The sequence below is a fragment of the Cryptotermes secundus genome, unplaced genomic scaffold, assembly GCF_002891405.2.
Source record: "Cryptotermes secundus unplaced genomic scaffold, Csec_1.0 scaffold1713, whole genome shotgun sequence".
NCBI classification, from domain to species: domain Eukaryota; kingdom Metazoa; phylum Arthropoda; class Insecta; order Blattodea; family Kalotermitidae; genus Cryptotermes; species Cryptotermes secundus.
The window spans coordinates 39674-51067 of record NW_019729938.1 but is presented as its reverse complement, the minus strand read 5'-3'; the positions used below and the strand labels follow the sequence as shown (position 1 = coordinate 51067).

Genomic DNA, 11394 nt, shown 5'->3' with positions numbered 1-11394 from the left:
ACCTCCGGGCAAGAAGGTTATTAAAAGCAAATGGGTATTTACAGTAAAGTATAACAAAGAGGGAAAAATCGAACGATACAAGGCGAGATTAGTGGCAAAAGGTGTTCACAAAAGGAGGGTCAAGACTACTCAGAGACATATGCACCAGTAGCGAAACTGTCAACTTTGAGAATTTTACTGAGTGTATCTAATAGTAAAAAGTTTTACATTCATCAGTTGGATGTCAAGAATGCCTTTTAAAATGGTTTATTAAGGGAAACAATTTACTTGGAAGCCCCAGAAATCCTAAATGTAGAGAACGGGGTTGTTTGTAAATTACGAAAAACATTGTATGGGCTGAAACAAGCTCCGATGGAATGGAACGCAAATTTGACTTGTATGTGAAAGACTTGGGATTTAAGCAGTGTAGGACTGACAGATGTCTGTACGTAGGCAACTTTGACAACGTGTGCGTGTATCTATTACTGGATGTGGATGATTTCATCATTGCAACAGATTGTCCAGAAACTCTCAAGGAATTAAAAGAAGTACTGATGAATGAATTTAAGATGAGAGATCTAGGGTAGCTTAGTTATTTTTTGGGGATTAAGATTGAACGAAAAAATGATTCATTGTTTTTGAGTCAGTCGAANAGTCTCTTTGAGTTGGTACTTCCCACCCAAGAACCAAATTTCGGTCTTCAAGACCTTTTCACGTTTCAAGCAAATAAAAGACATTGTTTCAGAACCAGTTGAGAACCGGCCATATAGAGCACTTATAGGATGCTTAATGTATGCATGTCTAGCGACTAGACCAGATCTGAGTATAGCAGTGAATTTCTTCAGCCAGTACCAAAGCAAGGCTACTAAAGTGCTATGGGAAGGCCTGAAGCGTATTTTGCGTTATCTTCAAGGGACCAAGAATTGGGGGTTATGGTATAGAAGCCACAGTGAAACGATTTTGGTTGGATATGCAGTTGCAGACTTTGCAAATGGTGTGGATAGGAAATCAGTAACAGGTTATCTGTTCAAACTATATGGAAATTTGATAGTCTGGGCATCACGGAAGCAAAGAACAGTAGCACTTTCGTCTACGGAGGCAGAATTCATCGCCTTGGCTTCAGCTGCAGCTGAATATTTATGGGTTAAGCAAATGCTACAGGAGATGAAAGTGTTTGTAGAAGAACCAGTAATAATGTTTGAGGACAATCAAGCCTATATTCACTCACTAGTGAGTTGGGACCAGAAACGATTAAAGCACATTGATATTAAATATAATTTCATAAGAGATTTGATAAAGAATAAATTAATTGAAGTTAAGAATATTGAATCAGCTAACCAAATGGCTGACATTCTTACAAAGGGATTGCCATTCAATTTGTTTAATAGAATAGAATAAGGAATGTGTGAACTAGAGTGAGTAAAACGATGAAAAATTGAGGAGGAGTGTTGGAAGTGCAATTTTTCATGAACATGAGTATTAGTGTAAGGCAAGAGATGGCGCAGTAATCGGTGAGTGGGTGCAGTGATGTGGGCATCTGGTGTGTGTGTAAGACAAAATGTACAGTAAGATGTAGTAAAGAGTAATATCGAAGTGAATCGGAGTTTTATTCAACTAATCACCTTGAATCATCAGTGCCGTACAACAAATTCTAATCTTGATTTATTTGTGTGCTTGTGTGATGGAGCCTTCAAAATGCCACAAGATGTTCATGATGTATTCACATATTCCTCATGGGAAAATAGTGATACCAGTGAAGTGAGATGGCACAGTTTACTAGGCTGAATATGTTGGCATGCAGGTTGTGCGTGGTTTCTTTGATGGAAATGCTAGAGCAGCATTGAAAGAACACCAGTGTTGATATCCAAGTCAGAAGAAACCCAACAGATATGTTTGCAACACTACACTACAGACATGCCACCAGCAAATATTTGCTGTGACAAACAATTTGTAGGGTGAAGAGGGGGCGTTAGATGCTGGACATTGAAAGCCATCAGCTAGCACTGTCAGGTTGCATATGACATGGGCCTTGCTAAGAATGCAGTTTGGCACGTACTGCATGAGAAGCAATTGTGTCTGTTTCCTGTACAACTTACAAAAGAGCTACAGCCAGGGGACAGTAATTTTCACCTCAAATTCTCTTGATTGCTTGTATAGAAACTGCAACTGAACTTGACTCAGGGGGCTGTGTAATGTGGATTGATGTGGCAACATTCACAAAAAGTTAAAAAAAGAGTCTCCACAACATACATGAATGGGCAGTTGAGATTTCTCATGCTACTCCCTGCCCATTTCAGCAAAGATTCAGCACCTACGTCTGGGCTGGAATAGTAGATGATTATATAACTGGGCTACCCATGATACCAAATCGTCTCTTCCTCTATTACTGGAGGAAGTACTCCTTAATATTTGTCAGGGCATTTCCTTTCAGCATGATCACCCCCCCCCCCCCGCTGCAAGGAAGAGAGCTCTGCTTGCTGCCTACTTCATGCTGGTCTCTCTTACTTTGCATACCCTTCATCCCTGAAAATGGAGACAACATGTTGCTCCGAAACATTGGTTAACTATCAGCAGACTACAGGCGTTATATCCCAGGATGATAAACTTCTTGCTACATGTGAGCAACACAAGTCCATTAGTATAAAACGGCAGGTACTCCATTCATTCCACTAGCGTATTGTAAAATACAATCCTGCATGATCCGTAGCTCAAACACTCTGCAAATTCAAAATCCAGAATGTTCAGAACCTTCGAAACCTTCAATGACTATACCAAAGAGATAAATACATGGCAGCACTAACGTCAGCCCAAAGATCGTTATCTGCGATGCTAGGAATGGGAAGAAAAAGTTAACGATCAGGATATTTGTTGTTTTGTTTTTGCGGTCTGTAGAGGTGAGTAATATGCGGGTTCTTGTAGTTTATCTTGGTTGTAGAACTAAAAATGTTAAAACCTCTGTGTTATTTCTAAGAGCAACAACGAGTTCGAAAAAGGCATGGGTATAAGATATTGTACATAAATTGAAAGTATCGTATCAATGTATGTCATCTGTTCCACGTGACAGTTCTGGATTTGTGAATAAATGTTGAATGGAACTTGCGTATCCAAAGTGCATCCTGCCCATCCTGCCCGTGAAGAACTCGTCTTCAGATACAGGGAACAGCCCATTTAGTAATTTCAGTGCATTCTAACTATGCGGATACCACTATGAAAGGTTTGTATCATGGGATTGGAATTACAGGTATCCCTCGTTTTACGAATTTTCACAACACCGAAGCTTGTTAATTTGTAACTGTTTGCCATGTAACGAACCTCATTTCCGCTACGACAGCCCTCATTCGTAAGAAATTTGTTTTCAAAGCGGAGAAATTCATTTACAATATGTGGGCAGGAATAGATGTCCCCACCCACGATGCCCATGATCCCAGTGTGCGGGCTGGCCTAATGATTGAAAATATTTAGACGTGCACTTGATGGTAACATTCAGTCCATAAATATGTGTGTTGGTTATGCCAGTCATGGCTCCAGATAAGTGAAAGTGGTAAGAGGTGCTGATCAGCCAAATAAAGCAAGGACAGCAACAAGTTTGGCTGCAAGCTATAATTGTATCACGTAAGCTATGAGAAAATTAAAGTGAATGAAATGATAGTTATATTCGCAGCAGTAAATATCATGAGTAATAGTGCCCACATTTTAATGCTTATATACAATCGAAACATAATGTTAAAATTTTGCGGTATTTTTCATGAACTCTTGAATGAGTCAGCAACTTTTTGCATTAAATGGGGATATCATTTTGATTTACATATTTTCACTGTATGGGCAGTTTTTATGGAACGAATTGCTATCATAAATTGAGGGATACCTCTACCATATAGGATGTTATACATTTATATTGAACTCAGAGGTTCAGTCTGAATTTTAGCACTCTTTGGGGGTCTACTGGACTGAAAGGTTTTCACTTTAGTAAGCCATGTTGCAGTAACACAGACTCTTGACAAAAGGTAGCAGAGGTAGTAGAAACAATTGTTGCAGTGTGGAGCATGCTTTGTGTATTCATATGCCTGTTAACTGTTGCTCTGCAGAGGCTTTCTAACAGAACAGTAACATTTACACTGCATCTTGTCAGTCTTCTATGAATACCCTTTGTGTGTGAAAGCACTGTTAGTTGAAAGACATAGATCTCCTATACCAACGATCCAGGATGCAAAACCAGCTGAATGTACAAGAAGAACAAAGTTCAACCCAGCTTTAAGTGGAAGTTTCCCAGTCTGCAAATTCTTGTTTGAAATGAGTTATATGTAAAATTGCTTGTGAGAAGTCAGACAACATAAATTTATAGTCTTGTGGGAACCTCCCACAGTGTTTTTACTGCTGAGACATAGTTGTGTGTATTGTTCATTGATGATCTGTTGATATGTAGCAAGACGTTATAATACAGAATATGTCTGAACTTCCATCTTTCAGCCAGAAGTGATGGGTTGTATTTACAAATGTTGGTGTGTTTTTCAGAGCCTTTCTGTAGGCATTGTCATTTGTTTACTGTGATCTCCAGTAGTGGAATACTGAAAGATTACTTGCAGAATATTCAGTAAAGTTACAAAAGTTGCTTGTTAATGCTTTGCAAAATTACCTTGCTACCCTTTTAGTTTTTCATTTTCTGGAAATAATTTCCATTTTATGTGGGTTAATGAATGTGTTTAATCCATCTTTGATTTCTTGACAACTCTTTCCTCCCTTGATGTCTTTCAGTACCTGGCTAAGCCATACTGTTATCCCACATGACTTGTTCCTTTAAATTTAATTCTGATTCCCCTCTCACTGTCTGTATTCTGTCCTGTTTGCATTGTACTCGGTGGCTCCATGCAATAATGTTGTAACCCTCAAGCTTGAAGCATTTCGGTTTGTCTCATGTAATTATCTTTGTTTGCATTCTGTTGTATATCATGAAGAATGATACCTGGCTGGCAACACAACAGTAAATAAAAATAAACCACTCAAACTGCTAGCATTGGTTTCATTTAATGGTTACTACAAGTTTTGGTCCACATATGGGGCCATTTTCAAGCAGTCACATCAGATATGTCTGTAGTTATTGAAGTGGCTTAATATGGATCCATATTATTACTACTCATCACAATCATACACTGCTGTCCAAAAAGTATCCAACTTTATTCTTTTTCCGCTGTAAGTAATGGCCAAAGGGGTGAGGAAACTAGGCGTAGTGGTAGAAGGGACTTTCATGCTCATGCATGATTTTTTGCTGACTCGCAACACTGCCGGAAGCGTCTGTGGCTGCCAGATAGCGAAGTGGTGTAACACATGTTCATCTCATCATTGTTTCACTCAAGATGACAGAATGCTTTGAGCAGCGATGCTGCATCAAGTTTTGTCAGAAACTTGAGGATACCCAAGCGGAAACAATCCGCAAAGTTCAGCAGGCTTTCGGTGATAATGCAGTGGGGNTTCCGCAAACACAATTTTAACTGAGGATTTGGGCATGCGAAGAGTGGTGGCAAAATTTGTGCCCAAGCTGCTTTTGCCGGAGCAGCAACAACTCCACCTTGAGGTCGCGCAGGACATGCTGGAGTGCACCAACAGGGATCCTGAGTTCCTGAAGACTGTGATCACGAGTCTTGGGTATATGGATATGACCCGGAAACCAAAGTCCAGGCATTACAAAGGAAGCATCCAACATCCTTGAGGCCCAAAAAAAGTACAACAGGTTTGGAGGAATGTGAAGGTGATACTGACTGTTTTTTTTTATTACCAGGGTGTTGTGCGTCATGAGTACGCACCACTAGGCCAAACTGTCAACAAGGAGTACTACCAAGAAGTCATCTGCCATCTTTGTGATGCAGTTTGGTGCAAGAGACTGTAGCTGTGGGATGCACGCAACTGGCAGCTGCATCATGACAATGCCCCAGCTCATTCATCACACCTGATCTAGGGTTTCCTGGCCAAGCATGGCATTCCGCAGGTTTTCCGGGCTCCCTACTCTCCTGACATGGCTCCTTGTGATTTCTGGCTGTTCCTGAGATTGAAGACACTGCTAAAAGGCTCCCATTTTGACAGCCCCAAGGACATCATACATAATGCGACAGCGCAGCTGCACGCCATTCCAAAAGAAGCCTTCCAGAATTGCTTCCAGCTATGGAAGGACTGCTGGGCTAAGTGTGTGGAGTCACAAAGGGCCTACTTTGATGGGGATTAGGTATTGTAACCACCCAGATAGAGAACTTTGTTTTCCTGGCCCAAGGTCAGATACTTTTTGGACAGAGTAGTATGTGTGCAAGCATCAAGAAGTTGCAAGATTTCTCTACTTTTGAAATTTTCCAAAATTTAAAGTTATTTAAAATTCTCTTGTCAATGAATGTAAAATTCTATATTGTTTTTGTAGTTTTGTCTCTCACTGTACGCTGTCCTTTGCCTGGGGTTTGCTGTTATGCTATCTGGAAGTAAATTACCATGTATATTTACTAGGTTTCAAAGTTGTATTAAATTCTGAATTCAAACATTTCTTCAAAAAAATATCATATCTATTGCTTGGATATTGCTTCGTTTCTATTTAAGTGTTCAATTTTGGTGTTATATGTCAGTGTTGGTTTGAAGTGTGTTTTATAATTTTTTTCTGTTTTGGGTTCTTTCTACTCCATAGTTGGAGCTGGGATAGCTCAGTTGGCATAGTGGCAGACTATGAGCTGGATGGCTGGGATTTGGTTACTAGCATGGCAAACAGATATTTCTCTGCTCCACATCATCCAGACTGGCTCAGGGGTCCACCCAGCTGCCCCTACAGTAGGTACCAGGGGTAAAGCAATTGGGGCATTAAGCTGACCTCTATCTAGTGCTGAGGTCAAGAATGGTGGGGCTGTAACTTCATCCCCATGTCTTTATGGCATGGTGATTAATTAAGCATAAGGATAGCTTCACCTTTTACCTGCTCCATAATATTTGTGTTGTAATTTCATATAATAGCAGACTATTTCCTATTCCGTTGTCTGCCTAAGTTTTCCTTTTTGTTTTCATTTCCTGTATAAGTAAATTGCCACAGATTTAATCATTATGTTGTTAATTTATTTTGATGTTTCAGTCTGGGTATTCTCCCAATTGCATCTTATGTGCCATTGCCATTTGACATCATAAGTGAGTATTGCCTTTGTTATTCCTGGAGTTTGCCACTTATAAGAGCTGCAAGACATACACGAGTGGAAGATAGCTAGACTTCAAACACTAAAGTTTGTACTTTGTACTTGTTGTCCCTGTTGTATGTTTCAGTGACAGAGTTTGATGTATAGAATCAATTCTAACTATAACACAGCTGGTCAGTAAATTTCATTTAACCTGCCAAGCTATCCATTTCAATCAGCCTGATTCCATTTGGGATACAATGTAACGCAATATCGTCAGGTGTGCGGTAGGTGAGCTGATACACTGAAACACTGACCACTGGAGAGGAGGTAGCCAGTGAGGGGCTGCAACCAAAGGTGCATGACAAAAGCAGTAGGCAACCACAGAAGGGGTAAACTGCTGCTGCAGGAGACAGGATAAGCAGCTGTCTACAAAACTTGAAACCAGGTGAGGAGAGATATGGACCGCAAGGTGTTAAGGAAATTTAATTTTATTTGAGGCACCAACCAGTCACAAGGAGCACCTTAAAAAGGTATACGGAGAGAACCACTGCCAGCTACAGGTCTGAGTCAACAACCCCTGCAGGAAGGGGGTACAAGAAGCAGAGCACCGTCAGAGCAAACACAGAGATCGAGGAGTGGGTTACTGGAGAAATATTTTCCTCAGTGAGTCCTCGTTCAAAGTAGCACACACTCGTCCATCTTTACGTGAGAACTGGAGACACTTTCAGGGATTGCTGTGGTATCAGTATGGCGGAGTACATACTGATTAATGAGGTCCTGAAGCTAGTGAATCAATTTAAATGGGATGCAGCTTTTGAAGGTAGCCATTTCAGAATCATGTGAAGAAATTGAGGTGTGTTATGTCTATCGTTATTGGTTTTGTAAATATATATTGTGGCATGTAGACCTGTTTGGTATGCAGTGATTGCGAAAAGGAGCATGCATTGCTTGGTAGTGGCCGGCATATATGGTCCTGCCGAAACGATATCCAGGCTGTTGCCAGGCATCTGACCATGACAGCAATAGAAGGACTATTTTAGGCGGTGTTTTCTGTTGGATTCACCCTGAGGCTATATAGTGAGGAAGCCAGACTGGCTGAGGAGTTCAATTGTAGGTTGGCACTTGAGTCAAGCTCTGCAAGGAAGGCTGAGAAGAGATGGTGCTATAGTGAGGTGACAGTTCACAAGAGGTCAGTTGCAGGATATTTGCTGAATGGTAATGATGTGAACGTGGGAAGCTGAAGAATCTACACTGTTAGAAGCCATTGCTAAGGAACAGCTATTGAAAACAGCAAGCTGGAAGAAAGTTTAGTTGGTACTGTGGTGATCTGTGAATTGTGGAGATTAGCAATAGAACTGTAAGTACTTGTAGTTTTGAGTGGTGTGTACAAATGTGTCATCCAAATATCCGATCCAAACCCAGTCTGTAGTCACACTTCAAAATATGTGACAATATATATTTTGGCATGTAGACCCGTTGCTAGGTATTGGCTCCACCAACAGACACGAATGCAAAAATTGCACTGCAACAGAGGAACTGTTTTCTATGTGGTCCATGCCATGATTTTATAAGAGGATGAGTTAGTGGACAGAGTCAGTGAGGACTGAGTTTGTTTGTTGGTTGATGAGTTAGTGAGTTAAGAGTACTGCTGGGGCTCAGTTGTCATGAGCTGCTGCTGTGAGAAGCTGGTATCTGAGGCCGGGAACAGTTCAGGAACCCAGAAGAAGGGGAATGTCCACCATTGGAATGGCCAGTGAAGACATGACTGTAGACACTAGTGTGTGTGTGTGTGTGTGTGTGTGTGTGTGTGTGCGTGCGTGTGCGCGCGTGCGTGCTTGTGTGTGCGTGCGGCCGTTCAGGCATGTGTTTGTACAAACGACACGGCACGCACGTAAACTACATGACTAAAAATAAGAACATAAAATCAAGAGAAATAAACATCTCCCACCATCAGGAGGAAAACAACATGACCCAATGACGGCTCACGATATTTTAACGTAATAACTAATTTTTTACATGCAAAAGACAATTTTAATACAATTTTAATTACATTGGGAGGCTACTGTATGAAAAAGCGAACATCATATCGCATGCAGTGGAAAATCCCAGCCAGAATACCCAGCAAATACGCTTAAAAGAAACAGCATCATACGTAAATCTACACTTCAAGAAGCACCATCGTGAATGCCTAAGACAAACATTAAATCCAACCGTGATATTAACCAAATTTTATATAGTGAGCATTATTCATAGCTTAAGTGCATATTGTTAAAACATCTTATGTGACAGTGTTTCCTGACTGTAGTGGTGCGCCTCTATTCTTTTGAATTGAAACATGTAAGGTGAATAAAGACTGAAGTGTTGTAAATTTGTATGTCACACTGGACTGAAAATTATCCACTCTGTAATTAATAGTGTGACGGACCAAAATGAGACAAATCATATTGATAAAAGAGAATGTTGCCTTCATCATGGTACCACTCCAGCAGACAAGAACTCATGCCCAAGTGCTCTTCTGTCAGTTCCCTCAGACTCCACCCTGCACAGACTTTGTGGAAATGAAGAATTTTTTGCACTGCGGAATGATCTAAACTCTTACTTATGTCTGATGTTGCACTGTCCTGTAGTGATATTCGTCCATCCATGAGGATCATGTCTCTGGCTTGTTCCTGTTTGTTTGCCATCACTTATTGCTGTGGTGTGGTACCTCAAGCATTCTCTGTTGGTTAATGTTGCCATGACTTACGCAAACAGGTCTGTCCATTCAGACACACACTGTTGAGATAAGGCATTCTCATATTGGGCACATAAATGTATATTAATTTGAATCCCTTTAACATCTTCTGCCCCCCACCCAAGGAGATAACCACACCCACAAGAAAATCTTGGCTAATTGTTCTTCTTTGATGCAGTCATGTTCTCTGCTTTGCCACAGCTTGCTTACTGCATCAGAGGTCCTGTGGGGCAGTGTATTGATATGTCATCTGATGGGATTGGGAGCTGCAAACTTCCATCAGGCTATTTTGTACCTTGTACACATAGGAATGAAAGTGTAGATACCTGTTGAATCACCCTCATATATTTCAGAAGGCTGGTACAAAGAAGCGGAAACAGAAAGGGTAAAGAAGCAACTGCTTGGTACCAAAATGCTGTAGGATATGTTGTAAGTTTGAGTAGCGTGAGGAATGATTTAACTCTGGAATCAGAACTGCAGACAGTGCACCAGTTGGGTTTCAGCCAGTATCAAGAAATGAGTATGATAAATACTCTGTCCAGTATGCAGACTCCGAGGGAAGTTGGAATCTTACACTGGTTGCCATATGTGTTTTAATTATAATTGTAAGACTCAGCTCTTTAGGATTCATTTGTAAAGTTTTTTCCTTAACTTGTTCTTGAATTCGAATTGCATGTGTTTTATACTTTTTTGGATTCGCTTCTGCATTTTCTGGGTGAAATCATTTTGCATTATCATTGAAAAACCGTTTACTTATTCTTATAAATTTGGTTTGTTATTACTATTTTTTTTGCCTGCTTCAGGTAGTAAACAATGATTAGAAGTAATTTTCGTTTTGTACAGTTCATTAAATTTTGCTGCCATTTGTGTGACATTCATTCATTCATCAGTAATCTGTCAGACAACAGGTCGACTGTCTCTCCCAAAACAGTTCCTCCACTTGATGCGATCTAGAGCTTTCTCTTTCAAATGAGAATATCCTCTTCTGTCCCCAAGGTCATCCAGCATCTTCTTACGTCTTCTTCCTCGTCTTCTGGTCACTTCTATCCACCCCTCTATCTTTCCTTCGCTATCTTCTTTTAGAAGGCAGTGTAATGCCGTGGCGCAGGGGGGGCGTGGAGTCAGCCTCCTCTGCTACCACTGTAACGCTGCAAGTAGGGGGGGCGTGGAGTTACTGCGTAAGATATGACGAATCCAATTAGCCTTCCGTTTTCTTATTTCGTGTAGGATATTCCTCTGCTCACTGACTCTGATTAACACTTCTTCAGAAGGTTGGATATGAGGTCAAATTTTTCTGCTCATTTCTTGTTCCTGCGGTTTCGAACCCCGCTCCTCTCTTGCCAACTCTACTCTGTAGATCCTGTAGATCACGTGTTCCGACATGTTCGGTTCTTAGCGTTCTTAGGGTTGGACATCACTCTGTCTGCGGCAACGGGTTGGTCGAGGTACGTTGTTCCGTTTGTGACAAGTGGAGATGTATTAGGGTTGGAGGCCTCTTCTCTTCTACATTAACGTGTCTGCCATTTCCTACGAAGTGGCATTACGATG

The 11394-nt window shown here is 40.9% G+C and overlaps 1 protein-coding gene and 1 long non-coding RNA gene across 2 annotated transcripts; both read left to right on the top strand.

Moving 5' to 3' along the window:
- Window positions 1-768: 768 nt before the first annotated feature.
- LOC117282428 (secreted RxLR effector protein 161-like) lies at window positions 769-1377 on the top strand. Its single transcript, XM_033752025.1, has one exon. It carries the CDS (start codon window positions 769-771, stop codon window positions 1375-1377), a length of 609 nt encoding a protein of 202 aa, XP_033607916.1.
- Window positions 1378-6190: 4813 nt separating this feature from the next.
- LOC111865902 lies at window positions 6191-8235 on the top strand. Its single transcript, XR_002843060.2, has 2 exons — window positions 6191-6777; window positions 7073-8235. It is a non-coding gene; the product is annotated as an uncharacterized LOC111865902 (long non-coding RNA).
- The last annotated feature ends 3159 nt before the right edge of the window (window positions 8236-11394 follow it).